At 35.2% G+C, this 21,763-nt stretch overlaps 2 protein-coding genes across 3 annotated transcripts in view; one reads left to right on the top strand and one right to left on the bottom strand.

The window, feature by feature from the left end:
- The window catches only part of LOC127794483 (exocyst complex component EXO84B), a 28,721-nt gene extending 24,420 nt beyond the window's left edge, over window positions 1-4,301 (top strand). For both annotated transcript variants that reach the window (XM_052325611.1, XM_052325612.1), the window contains 3 exons: window positions 1,601-1,789; window positions 1,881-2,017; window positions 3,827-4,301. In XM_052325611.1, the coding sequence (XP_052181571.1) occupies window positions 1,601-1,789; window positions 1,881-2,017; window positions 3,827-3,989 (489 nt within the window). In that variant the 3' untranslated portion in view covers window positions 3,990-4,301. The remainder of the gene's footprint in view (window positions 1-1,600; window positions 1,790-1,880; window positions 2,018-3,826) is intronic.
- Window positions 4,302-9,740: 5,439 nt separating this feature from the next.
- Window positions 9,741-13,483, bottom strand: LOC127794371 (glutamate receptor 2.9-like). Its single transcript, XM_052325398.1, has 5 exons — window positions 13,171-13,483; window positions 11,580-12,931; window positions 11,177-11,489; window positions 10,525-10,931; window positions 9,741-10,421 (listed from the first exon to the last, which is right to left on the bottom strand). Exons 1-5 carry the CDS (start codon window positions 13,481-13,483, stop codon window positions 9,897-9,899), a joined length of 2,910 nt encoding a protein of 969 aa, XP_052181358.1. The 3' UTR covers window positions 9,741-9,896.
- Between the last annotated feature and the right edge of the window lie 8,280 nt (window positions 13,484-21,763).

Genomic DNA, 21,763 nt, shown 5'->3' with positions numbered 1-21,763 from the left:
CAGAGAGGAAATGGAAGAAACATTGAAGTCGGGAGGTATCTGTAGTGTTAAGAGTGACTGTTAGGTATTTACATTTGTGGATTCTATTCTTGTACAAGTTTCAAATGAGAAAGAGTAAGGTAATCAAGAATGAAAGAGGGATGAAGAGGTTTATGTGGTTCTTTATTGTTCACAGAAGAAAGTGAATGGTATTTTGTTTTACTTAATTCAGATCAATACATGAATTTAATCACACATTTATAGCTATGTAGATGGAGATAAGGTGCTTGAATATTTGTTCTCTCTTCAGTAACGGTCATGGTTGTTAAAGGATCAAAGCTGCCAAAGTCCTATAGAGTCTAGGTGCAAGTTGCAACAAAGATATGAACTTGAATGAAGGCATGTGTGATACATTTGTGTGTAGAGTGTGCTTAAAATTAGAGCCAACTCGAGATATGTGAAACTGGTAAATTATGGGAATCTTTTACCATTTCATCAAAAGGATTGTCTTAAATTGCTGCACATTTAAGGTTCTTCCAACTGGTTTAGGCATCGAAAACTAAATATGCATTGCAAATTTGCAATAGAAAGGGGCTTCTCTTTAAGTGGAGGATATATTTTTATAATTTTAATTAGGTACCCATTTCAAATAACCAATCATATGCTCTTGCTTATAGGACTAAAATCTTGTGGCCAGTGAATATGGTCTTACGTGCAAGGATTATCAATTAGTGACCATTGACCAAAAAGAGAACATAAAGAATGAACCTGAATGTATGGTGATCTGCAATCAGTTTCATGCACAAAAATTCTCCAACATGGTCTTTTGTTTCCAGGAGTTCTTATTTTTGTTTTGATGGAACCTAGGACACATGGACTTTCTTTGAACTGTGACATGCTGATTTTTTTGAAGGGATGTGTGAAATGATGAGCTCAAGTCAGATTAAAGTAATTATGGGGGAGAGGCTATAATGGGAGATCAGAATGTAAGAAGAGATGCTATTCGTGCATCAGAGTACAAGATGATCAAATTGTTAGTGATGTGTATTTGTGATGTCAGATAACCTCTTAAATTGGTTATCTAATGCTTAGGCAGACAATTTGCATGGCCATGGAAGATCTATTATTTAATAATCTCTTAGTTGTGAAATACACAACTTGCCTACCATGAATTTATGGTATGCTTGTGCATGTACTCTCTTTTTGTTCAGTTAAGGCATGCAATCACCATGGTAGTAGTGGCGTATTACATTTACTTCCTACAAGCAGTTATTTAGTATTACAAATCCTCACTAGGTCATTGTTAATTTCTTTTAGTTATATTTAGTTTCCTTCTAGAAATGACTACTATGAATGATGGGGAGCAGGTGGAACAGAGAAAAGAAAAACTCATCTTATACCAGACAAAATTAAGTATATAGGCAGTTTAATATCAGGGGACTATAACTATATATTGTGGTCTCAGCTGCCAATCTTGTGGCTGGAAAGAAGATGTGCATGTTGATTGAGATTATTGCAGGACCACCCAATATGATCCCTCAGCACTGACACTTTATTTTCTTGTTTTATGGGTCTTTTAATTGTGAGTTCTTACTTTGTTATTGTTGTTATTATTGTTTAGGAACTTTATGTAAAGCTTAACAGAATGGCTAGTGTAGCAGCAGACATGTTTGTGGGCAGGGAAAGATTTGCTACCTTGCTGTTGATGAGACTTACAGAAACGGTAATCCTATGGCTTTCAGAAGACCAAAGCTTTTGGGATGATATTGAGGAAGGGCCAAGGCCATTAGGTCCTCTTGGTCTTCAGCAGGTTTGTAAAATCTGTACTTATTTTTTCATAGTAGTTGTATTTTACACAGATGATTGAACTGAATTTCATTTACCTGTTGGTTCATGTACAGTTCTGTTTGGATATGAAGTTTGTTTCCTGCTTTGCTTCGCATGGGCGTTACTTATCTCGGAATTTGAACCGAATTGTCAATGAGATAATATCTAAAGCAATTGCAGCATTTGCCGCAACAGGGATGGATCCATACAGGTATGCAGCCCATATTTTTTTTCCCAAGTCATCTTACAATGGCATATATGCGCGGGGGTGCAAAAATTACACTTATGCTATAATATTTGAAAAATCTTTCCAAATTGCCCCCTCTGAAGTTAAGTTTTGCTCCCCTCAAGTTTACAAACATACACACATGCTATAATATTTGAAGAACTTTTCAAAATTGACCCCTTAAATATATAACGTAGGGCAAATTAAAAGTTATGAGTAACTAAAAAAGACAAAATCATAAATGAATAATTATCACCTTTGAACTGTACATATATTTTTAAGTTAAAAGTTTGATTTTTTATTGGTTATAATAGGCAAGTTTCTTAAGTGGAAAGCAATGTTTGATCAAGTTTCATATTTTTAAAATTTGATAGTCAGATGATAAAATTAGTTTTTTTTTTTTTTTTTTAAAAAAACTTGAGTTAAGATAAACTTGAAAGATAATCATTTATTAATAATTAAAATTTTAGATTATTTTCTGAATAAGGAAAACAATATATGTAGAATATACATACGAAAAGACTTTATTAAGCATCAACATTGCCATTATATTTTGTCAGAGAAATTTATTCAAAAAATATTCATCTTTAGTTTAAAAAGTTTTAACATTGCTTAGAATATAATATAAGAAAGAATTTAGTTATTCAATTAAAAATATGATAAGCCATGCTACTATAATAAACACCCCCCCACCAAAAAAAAAAAAATCCTAGATCCGCCAGCTTCTGGTTTTCCAGCATGTTTGGTTGTTGTTCTTGTTAATGATTTTTCATCCTGGATTAGCACGGAACTAAAAACTTCCAACACGCCCCCCCTTGGCGCGGGGGTGTGTTTTTTGATAAGTAAAACTGGCATGAAGTTATATATCCTTTTCTTGTTTGTTTATGGAAACTCTTATCGGTTAGTTAGCTTTCAACTTCAATATGTGTAAAGTTGTTTCTGTTTCTTTTTTTGTCTGATGTAAGATATTGACATGTGGTCATCTGCATACTGACAGGATGCTGTGACCTTTTATCTTCTTTGATGAATTTATTTTTCTTCTGACTAATCAAACTGGCATGAAGTTATTATATACATTTCTCTGTTTCTCTGATTAGCTATATGTGACATTCTACAGATGATATTATGGATAGCTTCGTTTACATTTCATACAAAAAAGATTTAATGGTTCTCCATTCTCCTTTCTTCGTCTTTGTGTCTCTTCACTCACACACACGTATACTCTCTATCTCTCTGCTCTTCTCTACCTCTCTGGTAGAACCCCTGATGTCTAGTAACTAGCCATTTCTCTTTCATTTGTTCAATTACCACCTTGTCACCTGCTTGTAACCACCTTTTCGGCCAACGCCCCTTTCCTTCATCTCCTTTTCTCTTTCCATTCTGGCACTTCCCAACTATCTTTCTTTTCTGACATTGCTGCACTGGTGGCAGACACTGCCCATCCCCGTTCTGCCGCCAGTGGAGAAAGTTGTGGCATGAATCTCTGAGAACCCTAATGGGCTTGGATTCTGTGCCTTGACGTTCAGCCATTCTTCTTATGCCAAATTCCATTGGGTTGGGCTTTTTTGATGGGTTTGAATCTTCTTGGGCTGAGCCCTTTCTGTAGTTAGGCTTGGCCCTGATATCTTAGGCTTGTTTTGATCTCTTGGTTGGGTCAACAGTTTTTCTGTGTTTTTTCTGCTGAGTAGTTATGGAAGATTTTATTGTTATGTGATACATTCATCTTTCATTTACCATTTGGCACACGATTGAGCTATTCTCAGTTTAATATCCCATATCATTTGGCTATTGCAGCATACTTCCGGATGATGACTGGTTTATTGATGCTTGCCAAGATGCAATGGAGAGGTTGAGTGGAAAAGCTAAAGTTGCCAATGGAGATCGGGACCTTAACAGCCCCACTGCTTCTGTATCAGCACAGTCAATGTCATCCGTTAGATCCCATGGGAGTTCTTAATTCACATTTATTTCCCTTCTGTAAATTAGAGAACAATCGAAAACCTCCCCCATGGATGGAGCAGTCCTCGCATTGATAGTTAGCTTTTAGTTTGTTTCTTCCTCTTTCCCTCATTCCTCCCCTCCCCACCTCCCATGGCTTTGTTTCCTTAACATGACTCTGCCAATCAGTAGATTGCTGTTTTTTATGGCCATAAGATTAGAAATTCTTTTCATTTTCTAGTTGGTGGAGTGTTTCGAGTGTGTAAAGGTTGATTGCATCAATTGATATGAAATTATGAATGCATATATATCTTCCATTCTTTGACTAAAACTTGTGTGTGTTAAACTTCCCCATTTGTTTGTGAATCCAAATTCATTCTCTTCTTCCTGTAAGGGATAGATAGTTGTTTGTAGCTATTAGACAATCATTGCATGTATAACATATTCCTTGTGGGAGGATCTTGTGTTCCACCAACTATTTAAGCATATGCATAGACTTTCTTCTAATGCTAGAATGCTAGAATTGAGTTGAACCCTTGCCTAGTAACTCTATCGCATACCACAGAGAATGTTACTAATTGGAAGTTAGCATCAATGGGATGGTTGATGCACAATTGTTTCCAGATAAACTATTGTTATCATGCAGTTAAATCTAGCTCTAATTTATTGCAAACTTGAAACCTCTGGTAGAAAACCATTCATTTGGAGAGAGAATCCCTTCAGCAATATTATGGAAAAAGCCTGTGGCTGGAGTTTGAGGGTAATCAAGAACTGCAGCAGATAACTAGCCATGGTAGCAACCTTTTGCCAGGATGAGTCATTAGAGGCAAGAATGTCTTTGCTTTTGTGTAAGAAGATAAATATGAATATAATGAGAGCAGAAAGTGAAAAGCGAAAAAGACCCTTGAAACTATCAAGGTGACCATGATGCCATTATGCTGGGGGCAATTTTGCATTGCTCTTCTCCAAACCATTGATTTAGAATATTGTTCATCTTCTCTCCTTCTATTACCCCCATAATTAATGCTTTCGGAACATCAGCCACAAAAGGAGATCCCTTTGCAAATGCCTACTTGTAGATACCAAAAGAAGATGGCATAATTAATTACGAGGAAGTAGTTTTAGCAATGTGTGCGTGTGTGTGCATCCATATCTATGTATGGTACAGTGTGTACTCAATATTATTTAATTCCAACTACAACTGGGAAGCAAGTAGACTGAAGAATCTTTGTTCTTCTTATTCCCTTCTTTATGCATACATGGGTCAGTGTGTACTCAATGCTACTTGTTTAATAGATTCAAGGTACAACTGGAACCATTTAGGAGAGATTGAAGAATCTAGTCTTCTTATTCAGAGACTATGTCATACCTGTCGTTTGCTTATTTATTCATATATCTGTTGAATAGTCAGGAAGAATTGGTGGACTTGTAACAAGCAAGCACCAATCAGTAAACGATTGTATCATGCAATTACGTACAACAATTAATTATTCGACTCATGTTCATTAGCTCATACAAGTTGTAGGTCATCCTGAATTGGTGTACTGAGTTTTGTAATGGAAAATCCTTCCTCTTGAGAGAAAATTTCATGGGCTTAATGAGACATACATATGCTTGTGGCTGGACTTTGAGGGCTTTCGAAAACTGTCGTTGATGTAGCAGAAACTACCATCCCTTCATGTGTGGCATTTGGGTTTTTGGATCCACCGTATGAGTCTTATCATTTTGCTTGTCGAATTTCTTTGCCATTAACTGTAGCAATCTTTTTCCAAATGGAGTGGTTGGAGGCTCGAATGTATTTGTTCTCATATGCGAAGATAGACATAAATATGATGAGAGTAGAAAAGAAAGATATGCCAGCGACAAGGAAAAGACCCTTGAAACTATATATTGAGGGAAAGGCTTCCAGAGTTTACTGTCAAGCCATTTTGCCAAGCTCAGTCTTGCTCTTTGCCAAACCATTGAGTTAGAATTTTGTTCATCTTCTCTCCCTCTTTTATGCTCAAGATGGCTCTTGAAACATCAGGTACAGGAGGAGATGCCTATATCTAGAGAACAACAAAAGATGACATATTTATGAGAAAGTAATTTGAGAGAGAGAGAGAGAGTTAGAAAGCCAAAGCCTGGAGTCTTATAACTTGTTGCATAATGCATAGTACAATATTTGGAGAGTAGAAGCCTTAGAAAAGGAAGCTCATCAACAATTGCAACAACTTCTCCATTCTTACTCCCTTTAGAAAGGGCTTGTCATACTCTTCCAAACTAGCATGAGTCCAAGGATTAACATGCAAACTCTTCAAAAGCCCACCAACAAAAGATCCTTCTTGGTACCCAATATAGTCCCTATACTTTATGACATCATTGATATCCAAGACTCTGGGATATAATTTTTTTGTAGTTAATATTGATGTTAAGCTTGTTGTATTATAACTTGATGTCACTATCAACACCACAGACACCCACACAACTAGGACAAATCTTGAATGTATAACTATATAGTTAATCACTATTATGACTTCATAGTGTTTATCCATAATGATTCCTATTTTGTGTTGGGCAAGCATCAAAGTGGAGAAGAAAAACCAAAATATCATTCCAACTTGTTGGCGCCCTGGTTCTTTAAATTCTTTGTTCACACAATGCTCAAGAATCCATATCACAAAGCCAATAAAGATGAGGAATGACTTAATTGTTTTTTTTTTTTTTAAGTAAGAATAATATAAAAACAAAAAATACTGAAGCGACTATAAACAAAATCAAGGCATTCCTCGGACCACAAAAAAAAGGAGGGGATCAAAGCAACAATCACCCACTGGACCAAACCAAAAGATAAAAGAGAAAAAAAGAAATTATATACAAAAGAAAAAAAAATAGGCGCTTGAAATGATTTAATTGTTAACTACATATGTTAGGGATTTTATGAAAATCCATGCATTCTTTCTCTCATTGTCCTTAATTGGAATGACCATTGCCACACTAGATTTTGTGAAAGGTAATATAAAATCAATAAAATTGAATCTATTCACTAGAATGATTATGCCACCCAAAATAACATCAAACTTTTGCATAAAAACATAGACTTTTGTCTCTTAGATTAAACTAAAAATTAATTAAAAGGAAGTTCAATATGATTTGCAACTAGAAATTTAACAATAACAAGGATTCGAGGTTAGAAATTTTTATTATATATAGAGAGCAATTTGGAAAACTAGATCATCATAGCTTTCAACAATATCACCATCTGGACCTTCGAAGAGAATAAACTCATATGAGAGAGAATGATCCATGGCTTCTTTGAATACATCCACACAAAAATTAATGACTATAGTAATGTTAATTTGAGAATTCTTTTTCACTTTTATAAATTCATAAAGTCAATTTTTTAATAAGAACACCAATCCTCAATTTTTTGTCGCTTGTTAGCATTTCCTAAGTTTTAGGAACTATATTAGATTCACCTGGCCATACGATGGCCTTGAGATCATCTTTGTTGGTTGTGCAAATATTCTTATTTGTTGACATTAAGTCATTATGATATATCCTATATAAAAGATACGGCGAAAGAATTGAAGAACAGAAAAAAAAAAAGCGAAAAATAAAAGATGGGTTGACGCAGCAGGCGTCGGTTAACCCAGAAAGAGTAGGTAAAGACCCAAGGACCGACGGGAGACTTCTCTTCCCCTCATCGGCAAGGGCAAGAGACCTCTCTCGTCCCTTGCCGGCTGACACATAGTAGGTGGAGGCCTTTAGCCTCTTGTGTTGTGCCCTTCGCTGGCGACAAAGACTGGAGACCCCTTCTACCCCCTCACTGGGGCCGCATTGAGGATTGGAGGCCTTTGGCCTCTTGACGGCGGCAAGGGTGGAGACAACCCCCCTCACCGGCAATAATCGCATAGCCTAGAGATCAGAGTCTCCTGCCCACTCCAAGGTGAGATGGCCGACAGTATGTTTCCCCAAGTACATGGAGAGTCCCACGCAACGCATCAACTAAGACAACTCTGACTTCTGACAATTCCTCCAAAAGAATAAACATCATGTAAGAATCCAAATCCTTGTAGATTTAAGATTACTTTCCACCATAAATAACGTATTTGATATTGATATGAATACTGCTTTTTAGCTTTTAACATCTTAAGTATGAGAGTATTTGTGCGGGAACTTTCCCGCGCCATTCGATTGTTTTCTTCCTAGCAAATTTGGGCAGCTTGACGATGACATTCCCACTTTATAAATTCAATGTTGTGTTCGAGCGACAACACCTTTGATATCCCATGTTTTGGAGTCCCAAATCCAATTTCCTTATCTCGTTTTCCATTCCCATTGACTATTTGAAAAGCTGTTGATAGTAACTCTCCATCAACTAGATTGAATTCACCACTTAAAGTCATTGAGTGTCATGTTTCGAATTGATTGAAGAGCATTGGTCCCATTTTTGAGGTTCCAATAGCAGCCAATTGTCTATCAAATTTTGTCCATAATTGGTGTTTGATTTCCTGAATCTTGGTTATACAATTCTTGCTTTCTCTATCGCCAATGCTAATGCCTTGGCACTACTATATGCCCACAAGCCATATACATTTAGTTCACATTCATGTTCTATATCTGGGTTCTCTTGGAAAAAATTCTTCCTCCATCTTTTCTTGAATTTTTCAAGCTCGTTGGACCTTGGAACATAAGGCTTGACATCTATTACCTTGCATTATTTCTATACTAATAAGATACGCCTAGCAAACTTGTAATACCATCTGTCGTGATCCAAACATATCCCTTGCCCATCAATCCAATATCTTTTGCCTGTAAGAAAACTCGAGAAGCAAGAGATAATAACATGTGTAGCACAAAAACCCTAGCCTACATGGTTTGAAGATTGTAGAGTTCTTGAAGGATGTGATCATTTGTGGCTGGGATCGAAATGATACTTCGATGTTGAACTTGGGTGTTGATTGAGAGCAGAGCATCGATTAAATGAGGAACCATCCAATTCCCATAAAGAGCTGTCATCGTAGATCAAAACTATCTCCCTCCAACCAAAGGCATTAGCGATAGATGCCAACGGTTCAACTTGAGAGAACATAATTAGTGCCACTCAAAAGAAGTACGGATTCTCTTTTGGCGATAGAGAAGGACTGGTAGCCTGAGAAATTATAAGGACTTTAGTTTTTTTTGCCTATATCAATCACAAAATTTGCCTATGCAGATGCTTGTAGACGTAATATTGCTCTTACTTGAACATACTTCAACAAGTCTATATATAGCTGCTCATACACAAAGAGCTAAACAAAATTCAGGTCACATATACTAGAAATATCAATTGTTTTTTACTAATCAACAACTAAATAATCACACCAGCGTAAATATGCAGTTTTTCTTGGAAAATCCCATATATAAATTAGAAAACCTTCAATTATGCATAGGTCGTAGAACATGGATGTATATCAAAGTAATGAATGAATGGAGTAGTTACCAGCAGAAGTAGCCTGAACAACATTGCCTTTAGAATCTCTGTGGTGAAGAACAAGCCTTGTGGAATAATTGGGGTGAGTGGCATAGAAATCCTCAAGCCCCACATATATGCATGCTTTGAATATCCAAACGACCACTGACATCGTAGTTTGGCAGTTTGTGTCAATTCAGTTTAGACATTTTTTTTTTTTTTTTTGTGCACCCCCTAACAATTAGAGATGCCGATATGCACACAAAAGAATGAACTAATTACCAAAAAAAAGAAAAAGAAAAAAATAGAGGAGCAAATGATTGAAAATTTGGCTTCCACTATATCTATAATCTTAAAATTAGGGGAACCAAATTGTGGAAAAATTTGTCTCCCAGTACAATCAATTGCAACAATCAAATGCTATCATCAAGGTTATTTAATGTATTGCTAATTAGAAGGCAGGTATAACTAAGTCCTATTTGATCATTAGTATCAACAATACAATGTCATGAATTGGTTTGGTGAACTAGGTTCTGTTGTGGAAAGTCTTTCATCTTGAGAGAAAATTCCTTCAGCACTATGAAACATGCTTATGGTTGGACTCTGAGGGCCCTCAACAACTTGAGTTCTCACCATTCTCGAGATCGCTGCCCCTTCATTTGTTGCTGTCAGTTGTTTGCGTGATGGGTCATCTTTTTTCTCATCAAAGCTTTTAGCTATCTTAGTAACCTTTTCCCAGATCGAATCATTAGAGGTTAGAATGTCTTTGTTCTCGTATAAGAAACAACAAAAGAATATGATTAGAGCAAAAAGAGAAGATACACAAGCAATGAGGAAAAGCCCCATGAAGCTATCAAGAGTAAGGCTTTCAGAGGTGGTCGCGATGTCGTCTTGCATTTTGCAATCTTGCTGTTTGCCATATAACTTCTCTAGAATTTTGTTCATCTTTTCTCCCTCTGTCACATTTAAGATTGCTCTTGAAACCTCAGGAACTAAAGGGGATCCCTTTGCAAATGCCTACATGTACATACCAATAAAAGATGACGTAAGTATGAGAAATTAGTTTTAGTAGTGTGTGTGTGTGTGTGGGGGGGGGGGGGGGGGGGGGGGAGAGACTTACGAAGCCAAAGCCTGCAGTCTTATACGTTGGTCCTACCATAATATACTTATTGCAATATTTTGCAAGTAAAAGCCTCAAATAAGGGAGTTCATCCACAATTGCAGCAACTCCGTTATTCTTACTTCCATTTGAAAGGGCTTCGTCAAACTTTTGGAGGGTGTCATAAGTCTTGAGCTTGGGTGGATCGTTATATGAACTCTTCAAAAGGCCACCAACAAAAGAACCCTCTTGGTACCCAATATACTCTCCAGACTTGATAAGAACATTAATATCTGTGACTGTAGGTTGGAGTTTCTGCACAGTTAACATTGATGTTAAGCTTGCTGTATAGCTTGACGTTACTACCAACACCACGAACATCCACACTATTGCTACAAATCTTGATAAGTTGCTGATTACTTTCTCCCCTGCCAAAAACATGAAAGCTAGTGAGTTCCTTAATTTGTTAAAATGTACATTTAGGCCTTTCTAGCTAGTGGCATACTCAATTTTCAGTATTGACTCTAATTATAAATACTAGGAAATAGCGATCCCTTATTTATTTAGCACGAAAACTAATAGGTTATTACATTGTTTTCCTAATTTTAGGATATATATATATATATATCGGGTGAGGGGGAGAGAGAGAGAGGGGGGGGGGAGGGGGACTTACTGTGGGCAAACACAAAAGTTGAGAAAGAAAACCAAAACATCGTTCCAACTTGGTAGAGCGGTGGGCCTCTGAATTCTTTGTTTACACGATGCTCTAGAACCCATACTACAAAGCCAATAAACATGAAGAATGCCCCAATTGTTAACCACAAATCCCTTGTTAGGGGTTTCATGAAAATCCATCCTCCTTTGCTTTCATTATCCTTAACTGGGACGATCATTGACACGCCAGATTCCGTGAAAGGCAATGTGAAATCAACAAAATTAGATCTATTTGCTACGATGGTTATGTCACCCACAACTATGTCGAACTTCTGCACAAACACACAAACTTTACTTAGTCTCATAGATTTAACTAAAATTACGAAAGTAGGGATTTTGAGTTAAAAATTTTGATTACGAACATTTAAAGCAATCTGGTGAACAAGGTCATCATAGTTCGGACACGGATTTGGATTGTCTGGACTGGGGAAGGGAATATATTCATAAGGGATATAATATGGGAGATAATGATTCATTACTTCTTCAAACACAAGGGCGCAAAAACCAGTGACAGTGATAGCATTAGTCTGAGGATTCGTTTCCACTTTTATGAACTCTTCAAACCCACATTTAGAAGGAACACCAACCCTCAACTTCTTTTTTGTACTTGTTGGTATTTCCCAACCTTTAGGCACTATATCAGATTCTCCAGGCCATATGATAATCCGAAGATCATCTTTATTGGTTGTGTAACTGTCCTTAATATTTCTTGGTCTTAAGTCCTTCAATATCCCATATTTTGGAGTCCAGAATCCAATTTCCCTGTCTTGTTTGCCGTTCACGTTGACTATTTGAAAGGTTGATGATTGTAACTCTCCATTGACTAGGTTGAATTCACCACTCAAGTCTTTAAATGTCATATTTCGAATTGATTGAAGAAGCCGTGGTCCCATTTCTGAAGTCCCAATTGCAACCAGGTCTGTTAAGTTCTCCACATTAGCGTTTGTTTCCTTGAATTTTGGTTCTACAATTTTCACTTTCTCCATTGCCATTGCCAATGCCTTGACGCTACTATATGCCCACAAGCCAAATACATTTAAATTATACTCATAATCTATGTCTGGATTCTCTTGAAGAAATCTCTTTCTCCATCTTTTCTTAAACTTGTCGAGCTCATTAGACCTTGGAACGTAAGGTTTGACACCTATTACACCTTGCATAGACTCTATAACTGTGGAATCCATAGAATCTATAAAGCTTGTAACAACATCTGTTGTGATCCAAACATATCCTTTGCTCATCATTCCAACATCTTTTGCCTTCAAGAAAACTCGAGAAGCGAGAGATAAAGACATGTGTAGCACAAAAACCTTAGTCTGCATGGTTTGAAGCTTATAGAGTTCTTGAAGAATGTGGTCATCCGTGGCTGAGATCGAAATGACACTTCGATGTCGAACTTGGGCGTTGACTAAGAGTAGAGCGTCGGTTAAATGAGGAACTATCCCATTCCCATAAGAGCTATCCTCATAGATCAACACTATTTCCCTCCAGCCAAAGGCATTAACTATTGATGCGACGGGTTTAACTTGATAGGACCCAATTAGTGCTGCTCGAATGAAGTATGGATTCTCTTTTGGCGATAAAGAAGGACTGGTAGCTGTAGAAATTATGGGGACTTGAGTTTTGTTGCCTATATCAATTACGAAATTTGCTTGTGTAGATGCTTGCGGACCTAATATTGCCGATACTTGAACATTCTTCAACAAGTCTATAGCTGCTCGTCCACAAAAAGTTAAATAAATTTCAAGTCACATATATATGCTAGAAATATTAATTTTTTTTTTTTTTTTACTAATCAACAACTATTTAATTACAGCATCACATATATACAGTTTTTGCTGAAAAGTTCCCTATATAAATAAATTATTATAAAACATTCAAATATGTATATGTTGTAGAACATGGAAGTAGATCAAAGCAATGACCGAAGGAATGAATGAATAAAGTACTTACCGGCAGAAGCAGCCTGAACAACATCGCCCTTGGAATCTCTGTGGTGGAGAAGCAGCCTTGTGGAATAATTGGGGTGAGAGGCGTAGAAATCCTCAAGCCCCATGGATATGCATGTATTGGCTATCTTCCCAAAAATGGTGTCTGCGTCAAGAATCAACCCTACATCAACCTCCACCGCCGCAGCCGCAGAAGCACTGCCATTCCGGCCACCGCCGCCACCACCCAGCAGTGGCACAATGTACTGAAAGCTGATGATCAAAAAGAGTAAAAGAAGCAACTGGGAAGAAGAGTATTCTAGTAATTTGGCCACCATAATAGCTCCCGAGTTATTTTTATTTGGTGTCCCTGTAACTGGGAAAGAGCAATCGCTTCAAGTGCATGTATCACACACACACATATATATACACAAAGCAAAGCACTTACCTTACTATATATATATATATATATATATCAGTTGATTTGGCCACTATATATATGTCAAACTAACTAGAAGAATGGAATAGTTGGTACTTGTGAGTCCTTCACAGTTAGTTAGTAGTATATATATTCAATTCAATCACGCAAGACTGACTATTCTCGGCTCTGATCACTAAACAACGGTCACGATGGATTTTCTTCAAATTAAATATATATTAATTTGACCAAGTCGTTGGTAATAGATTCATTGGTGGACAAATTGATCTTCCTTCTCAAGAATCTGACCACTAATTTCTAAGGAAATTTAATTGGCAAACCTATAAGAATCTGATCACTAAACAACGGTCACGATGGATTTTTACGCTTTTTTTTTTTTTTTTTGTATGTTGTTATTTAAATTTTTTTATTGTTTTGATTATATTTTTAGACAATACATTTTTAAGTAATTTAATTTTATACTTTGATAATTTTTTTAGTATGACAATCTAAATTTTTTGTTATTTTTATTACACTTCTAGATCATGGATTTTTTAGTTAATTGCATAGCTCAAAAATGCTATTGAAACAATGAAAATACATTTGACTTACCAATTGTATTTTTGAGGTGTGCAATTGACTTGAAAATACATGGTTCAAGAGAGTTATTGAAATAATAAAAAGTTCAGATTGTTACATGAAAAAAGGTCAAACTATATGAGCTAAATTATTCGAAAATGCATTGTTTAGGTGTGTAATTGAATAACAAAAAGTTCAACTAACCATGCAAAAAAAAAAGGTGAAAGAATAAGAGTTAAATTATGGGTTTGGCCAAATTTCATGTTATTATACCAAGTTGTCTTGATAATTGTTGTTGATTTGTCGAGGCATCATATAAATGTACACGTGTGCATAAATATATTTGTTGTTGCCAAGATATATACAACACTAAATTTATAGTCGGGAGAGAATCGTCTTTAAGTTTTTGAGTGACTGCAGGTGTTCGGGAGACTATAAGATAAAACACAGTTAGGGGCGTGAGGTGTCTCTCAAGCTAGCTCTTTGTTATAATGTCGTTAGCTGGCGAGTTAGCTCAAATAAAGGCTAATGAGCTTGATCGAATAAAGGCTAATGAGCTGGTTCAATTATAGGCTCATGAGCTATTTCAAATAGAGGGTCGCGAGTTAACTCGCTTATAGACTCGTGAGCTAGTTTGAGTAGAGGTTCGCAAGCTGGCTCGTAAATATGTTTGTTTACAGATACATTAATAAAATTATTTATAATTTTATAAAAATATATTTAACATAAAATTATGAAACTTTAATTTATTATAATAATATCATAATAAGAATGTGTTGATAAAAAGATTTGTTGTGACTTAAAAATTAATCAACTAATGTGTCATGAGTTTAATAGAATAATTATTATTTTAATCGAGTAAGAAAATTTTTAGTTGTGTAACAACTAATAAATATTGTACTCTAATAATTTTTTTTAATTAAGTAAAACCTAAACATTTAAGTGATTAATTGTTTATATACTTGTCTAACTCGAATATATGACAGAATAATATTAATTAAATAACTGAATAATTAATTTCTCTAGCACATAAAACAAAACAAGGTATGTGATTCTTGAAAGCTTTTGATGAGTTGATATATGTAGGTTGATATATGTGATTTGATATATTATTATGATTATTGATTAATATTACAATTTCAAATTACAAGTTAATATTTGAAGCAACTAATTTGAAGTTGAATTAAAAAAATCTTTGTTGTGTTGTAATTTTGATTATATTTGTATTTTGAAAACAACTAGACAAATAATTTGATTATCTTTTTATACGGTAAATGATATTATGTTTATTGTAATTTGTGAAATTATTATTACTTAATTATCACGTCGATGTTATATTTGTTGATTATCAGGTTGGGTTTATTTAGATATATTTATTGATTATCAGATTGTTGTTTATTTTTATTGTATATTAATTTATTAAATTTTTTTTTATAAATAAAACCTGATAAATTCCAGCTCGAGCTCGAGTTTGGGCTATGCTAATCGAGCTCTGGCTTGAGCCAAGTTTCCAGGCTCGATTCAAACTCGAGCTTGAGCTCGAGCTTATGATAAAATTTGTCGATTGACTCAATTGCATCCCTAACCATAATGTAAGACACATTAATTAATATAAATACTCTTTTAATCATTATTTTAAATATCGTATATCTTCTAATAAGATAAGATGTTAGAACTTGCATCATCTAACAAGAAGAAGACTAGTGCTGCAATGTAATATTATCGTTATAATATGTACTTTTTTGTAAATATAAATTGTCAATAATTTCCATTGAGTAGAAAATTTCAAAACTACCAGTCTTGGACAGCTCATTTTAAGGGAAGAGTCAGCAATGAATAGACATGTAGGATGGACTCTTACTTAATTAATTTGAATGAATAGGTACTTAATTTGAATAAATTTGCGTGAGACCAGTGGCGGGGCGTGTAAATTTTGGTCTACTTCAAACATAATAAATTTTGGTTTTAGGTCCAACTTAGTCTAGACCAAAAAATACGTACGATAAATTGAAAATATCGGTTTTAGGTCCAACTTAGTCTAGACCAAAAAATACGTACGATAAATTGAAAATATCATGTCGATTTTTAATTCGAAACATACTCTTTTTATTTTTAATCCAACTGGGTCCGGACCAAGAGGCAAGGTCTACGAGTATGTATATAATTAAAGTTGAATTATTTTGTTAAATTATTATTAATTTTACTTAGATTTATATATATATATATATTTAAATTCATATAAAAAGGGACAAAATTAATTTATAGATGAGATTATTATGTCAATCTTGATCTGGTAAGTCATCAGTTTGGTCTTCAATTTTCAAATTAAATCACTTTAAAGGAATAACATGAAATACATTTGGGGGGGGGGGTGTCCCAAGCTAGGGGGGGGGGGGGGGGGAGAGGGGGGGGGGGGGTAAGGGTGTCCCAAATTAGCTCTTTGATGCTTATAAAAAAAAGTAAAGAAGTATTTAGGTAATTTGTATAAAAGTTTTTGTGTACCTAAAGATCTTTAGAGATTACTTCATTTTTCCAAACCATTTGTTTTGGCTTTCAAAGCTTTAGTTTCGAAAATTAGTTGGCACATATTTTGACAAAGACCATGCTTAAAGAGTGGGTTTCCAAGAGATTTATATGAAGGGGTCTCCTAGTTTTTCATAATTTTCTCTTTTATTTTTTAAACTTTTTTGAACGTATTTATTATTGAATTTAATCTTTTTTCGAAATAGGCCTTGAATAGGGGTGGTGCAAATGAGTCGAGCCATTTGAGCTTACCTTAATAAAAGTTCGTTCGAATTCATTTGTTAAGATAAACAAAACGAGTTTGAGCCCAACTTAATTTGAAGCTCGATTTGTAAACGAGCTGAATTTGAGTTAAGTAAAGTTTGGCTCGCATTACAACAAAAAGTGAAATCGTAGTTAAAAATTGGTATGATTAAAAGTCGGAGTTAAATCATAGTTAAAGTTTGGCTCGCACTATTACGAAAATTTACTACAAAAATTGGTATGTGAATCAATTTGCTAAAAAAATTAGTATGATTAGTTACGATTTGATATAGTTAAAAACAGTGTTCTAAAAGGCGCTAGGCGCTAGTCGGGCGCTAAGCTGGGGCCTAGTGCCTAGGGCGCCTAGGCAGGGCCTAGAAAAATTGCTATTTTTTTCTTGTTTTTTAAATTTTGTGATGTAATTTGATGTTATTTTCAATTCAATCAAAGTTAAAAAGTATTAATAATGCAACATAAACCAAAAATATAACAATAATAGAATGACAAGTGAAATATAGAATTAAGCATGGGAAAATAAATTGTTGTAGATCAGTTCTAGGTTCAATAAGATAAAAGCAACAATAATGCAACATAAACCATACTTGAAGAATTTAAATATCTAACTATCTAATTAGACTTCTTCCTCTCCATATTCTTCTAATACATGATCTTCATCAGATTCAAAATCAAATTCATTGAGCTCTTGCTCATCTTATTCTTCTTCTGATTGGAAATCATCTTCATGAAGCTCTCTCATCCTAGAACTTCTTCGAGGTTGAAGCATCTCATCTGCTCCAGATGCTTCACCAACCACTTCCCAAGTAAGCCCCATACCAAGATCAATTTCTTCATCATCTCCTCCTTTAACAATCCATCCTTGTGCATTGTGGCATCACTAGCAAGTAGCACATCAACATTTCTTTCCTTCTCTCTCTTTTGCTTGTTCATCAGTTTTGCATTAAATTGGACATAGACAAGATTGTTCAATCGATGCACATCCAGTCTATTTCTTTTATTCGTATGTATCTACATAAATAAAATAAAAGTAATATCACTTTAAGTCTTTAAATGATAGGAATAATGAAATTAAAGTATTAAAAACGTTTTAAAGTATACACTAACCCCTTCAAAAGTGCTCCAATTTCTTTCACAACCAGACGAACTACTAGTTAATGATAGGATCCTTATCGCCATTCGTTGCAAGTTTGGAGTGTGATTTCCATAAGTTATCCACCATTTAACTACATAGGTCAAACAAGTATAAAGTAAATAAACTTATACACAATAGAAGTTAAGAAAATGATTAAATAAAATTTATACTTGGATTATAATTGTCATCATTTTCTGCACACCCTTGAGTTGCCCACGATTTTCCAAAAGTTCCTTCTTTATAAGTATATTTTGGCAACTCAATATTTACAACATGACCTTGCAATTCACCATTGGAATCATAAAACATCTCCACACAGTTAAAAAATCCATCCATGACTTCATGATCAAGTTTTATACCCATATCCTTAAAAAAGTAATAGGGATTCAAAAGGTAAGCCGCAAAATGTAGTGGACTATCTAGCCTATCTTTCACCCTTGCTTCAATAATCTCAATAATAGGCTAATAGTTCTTCTCAATATTATTTAGGGCCTACTTAATAGCTTCCTTTGCATGCTTAAGCTCTCCATATAAAAAGCCCATAGAAGGCTTTTTATCTACATCAACAATTCGAAGTACCTTCACCAAAGGAGCAAAAACCTTGAGGCATAAATTCACACCATTCCAAAAAGTAATGCTCATCACAGTAGCATATGTTGCTTTCCCTTTAACAGTCTTTGACCATTTGCACTCATCCCATTCAGAGCTAGTAAACATTGTCTTCATTTGAGCTTTTTTCTCCATCAAACTTTGCAAAGTAAGGAAAGAAAAAGCGAATCTAGTGACTCCCGATCTCACAATATCCCTCTTATTTGTAAATGATCTCATTAAGGACAATGTCTTATGGTGTGCATAAATGAAGATCGTTAAACTCTTGGCCTGATCAATGACTTTTTAAACTTCGGTAGTTTTCCAATACTTTCAAGCATCAAATTGATAGTGTGAGTAGCACATAATGTCCAAAAGATATTTGGCCTCTTTAATTTCAATAATTTTGTTGCTCCCATATTGTTGGCAGCATTGTCTGTTATTACTTGGATGACATTTTGTGGGCCAACTTGCTCAATGCACTTGTCCACATATTCAAAAATGAGTTCACTTGTATGTGCTTCGTCTGAAGACTTTTTGAAAGACAAAAAAACAGTACCTGCATTAGAATTAACACATAGGTTCATGATGCTCCTCCTTTTTCTGTCTGTCCAAGCATCTGTCATAATGGAGCACCCATTTTGTGCCTACTCTTCTTCATGCTTCTTTAGTAATTCTTTAGTTCTATCCACTTCTCCCTTTAACAACGGTTCTCTCAACTGGTATTGACTGGGAGGTTTGAAGCCCGGGCCAAATTGACCAACCGCCTCAACAAACAATTTGAACCTATCATGATCTATAGCATTGAAAAGAATACCAACTTCATACACCCATCTAGCACAATACTCACGAACAGTCTGTGTTCTTTCTTTAAAGAGTGCTTCATTGATATTTTGTTGCCTTTTCGTCAAACAAGTTTCAGGACTGATGGAGATTGCAAACTTATCCATAGGGCTAAGAGTATGGGGCATTTTTTTGCTATCTAACTCTTTCAATTCATCTTCATCATCCCCCCTTCAGAAATATTAACAGAAGATCTCATCAAATCTTCCTCATTCTTCTTATTTTTCTTCTTACTCTTTGCCTTGGCAATAGCATTCTTGCATTTAGCTTGATCATCCGGAGAAGATTTTGGACACGTAGAAACATTTCCGAAAATATGACCTATGTGTTCTTTTATTCTGTAAACTCTGCCAGATATAATTTTACCACACAACTTACATTTAACTTTATCCATATTCTTCGGATCAATTAACATTCCATACTCCCATCCAATATCATTGGATTTCCTTTTAAAAATCGAAACTGCATCAGACGATGCTCCCGTACTTCGAGTCCCATCTGACATTTTTAATTTAATTGAAAAAACTTGCAATAGAAACCTATATATAACGAATAACCTTACTTAGTATTCAAAATAACAATAACATATCATGATTCATGGCTATAAAATAATCAAATGATTCAAATTAAGATAATAAAATAGCAAAATAATTTATGTTTTACAATATAATAAAAACAGAAATATAATCAATAATAAAAACATCAATATACGATAAGCAAGCAGCAATTTTTTTAGAAATATTATAGAATATATATAATTAATAATAAAAACTAAATATAAATCTAATAATTATATATAAATAGAAAAGAAAAATGAAATAAAATAAAAAATAAAAAACATAAAAACGAAATCAGAAATGCAGCAACGCAGCAAACGCAAAACAGAGAGAGAGAGAGAGAGAGAGAGAGAGAGAGAGAGAGGAGGGTTATGAGTGGATGGAGATGGACCTTGCCGCGGCGGAGATGGAGCTCAATGGCGAGGACGAGGGCGGAGGCGACGATGCTGAGGCAACGAGGAAGAGGAGGACGCGACGGAGAAGAGGCGGTGACGATGAAACTTGGCGGCGAGGATGGAGCTGGATGCAGCGACGACGGTGAGCTACTGGCGGGCCAATGAAGCTTGGCGGCGTTGAGGTGAGACGAGAGTGAAGAGGGGGAGACGCTAATAGGTTAGATTTATGATTTAGCAAAAAAAGCCCTAAAAGTTGATATTTAAACCGAAAAAAAGCCCTAGGCACGCTGGTCGATTAGGCGCCGCCTAGGCGCCCAAGCCAGCCGATTACTTGGGCCGGCCCCTAGGAGGCTCGACTAGGGCAATTTCGGGGCGGCCAGCGGCCGCCTAGCGCCTAGCCCGATTTTTAGAACATTGGTTAAAAATAAGTGTTATAACATCCCACATCGAACGATAGGAAAAATCGGATCAACTTACCTTGATGGGCTTACGCGAACTTCCCAAGGGTCACCCATCCTTGAGCTACCCTAACTCAAACATGTTTAACCCGAGAGTTTTTTATCCACATTTAACCCAAAATGTATTTAACTGGTGTTGTTTCATTTCTTACTATCTTCGATATATATACTAGTTTCTCTAAAGTCATTTATTAGATTTGACATTGGGTTCTCGGGGTATTACAAGTGTTTTCTCTATAATTTGTCATTCGTAGAAAATGTTGTGTTATCTGCTACGAAAATTGGCATCACTAACTATGAAAATCAGCGTCATCACCTACGAAGATCGGCACAATTAGCTATAATATATGTCGTAGTAGAAAATTAATACTTTCTCTAGGTTTCTTTAATTGTAGCGAAAAGTGTATTATTCTCTATGAAACCTTAAATAGTCACTAAATACTATTAGTTACAAGCCTTTGGTTACGATTCATGCTACGAATAAAATTTCGTAGTTATTGATTTCTGCTACAAAATTTGAATTTTTAACTACGAAAAATTTCGTAGAGAAAACCAAAATTTGTTGTAGTGTCGTTAGCTCGCTAGTTGACTCGAATAAAGGCTAATGAGCTGGCTTGATTATAGGCTCATGAGCTGTTTCGAATAGGGGCTCGTGAATTAACTCGCTTATAGGATCGTGAGTTGACTTGAGTAGAGGCTCATGAGTTGGCTCGTAAATAGGCTTGTTTACAAATACATTAATAAAATTATTTATAATTTTATAAAAATATATTTAACATAAAATTATCAAACTTTAATTTATTATAATAATATCATAATAATAATGTATTGATAAAAAGATTTGTTGTGACTTAAAAATTAATC

The sequence above is a fragment of the Diospyros lotus genome, chromosome 2, assembly GCF_014633365.1.
Source record: "Diospyros lotus cultivar Yz01 chromosome 2, ASM1463336v1, whole genome shotgun sequence".
In the NCBI taxonomy this organism is placed as follows: Eukaryota; Viridiplantae; Streptophyta; class Magnoliopsida; order Ericales; family Ebenaceae; genus Diospyros; species Diospyros lotus.
Note: the sequence above shows the minus strand (reverse complement) of the source record. Positions and strands in the feature narration are given on the sequence as shown.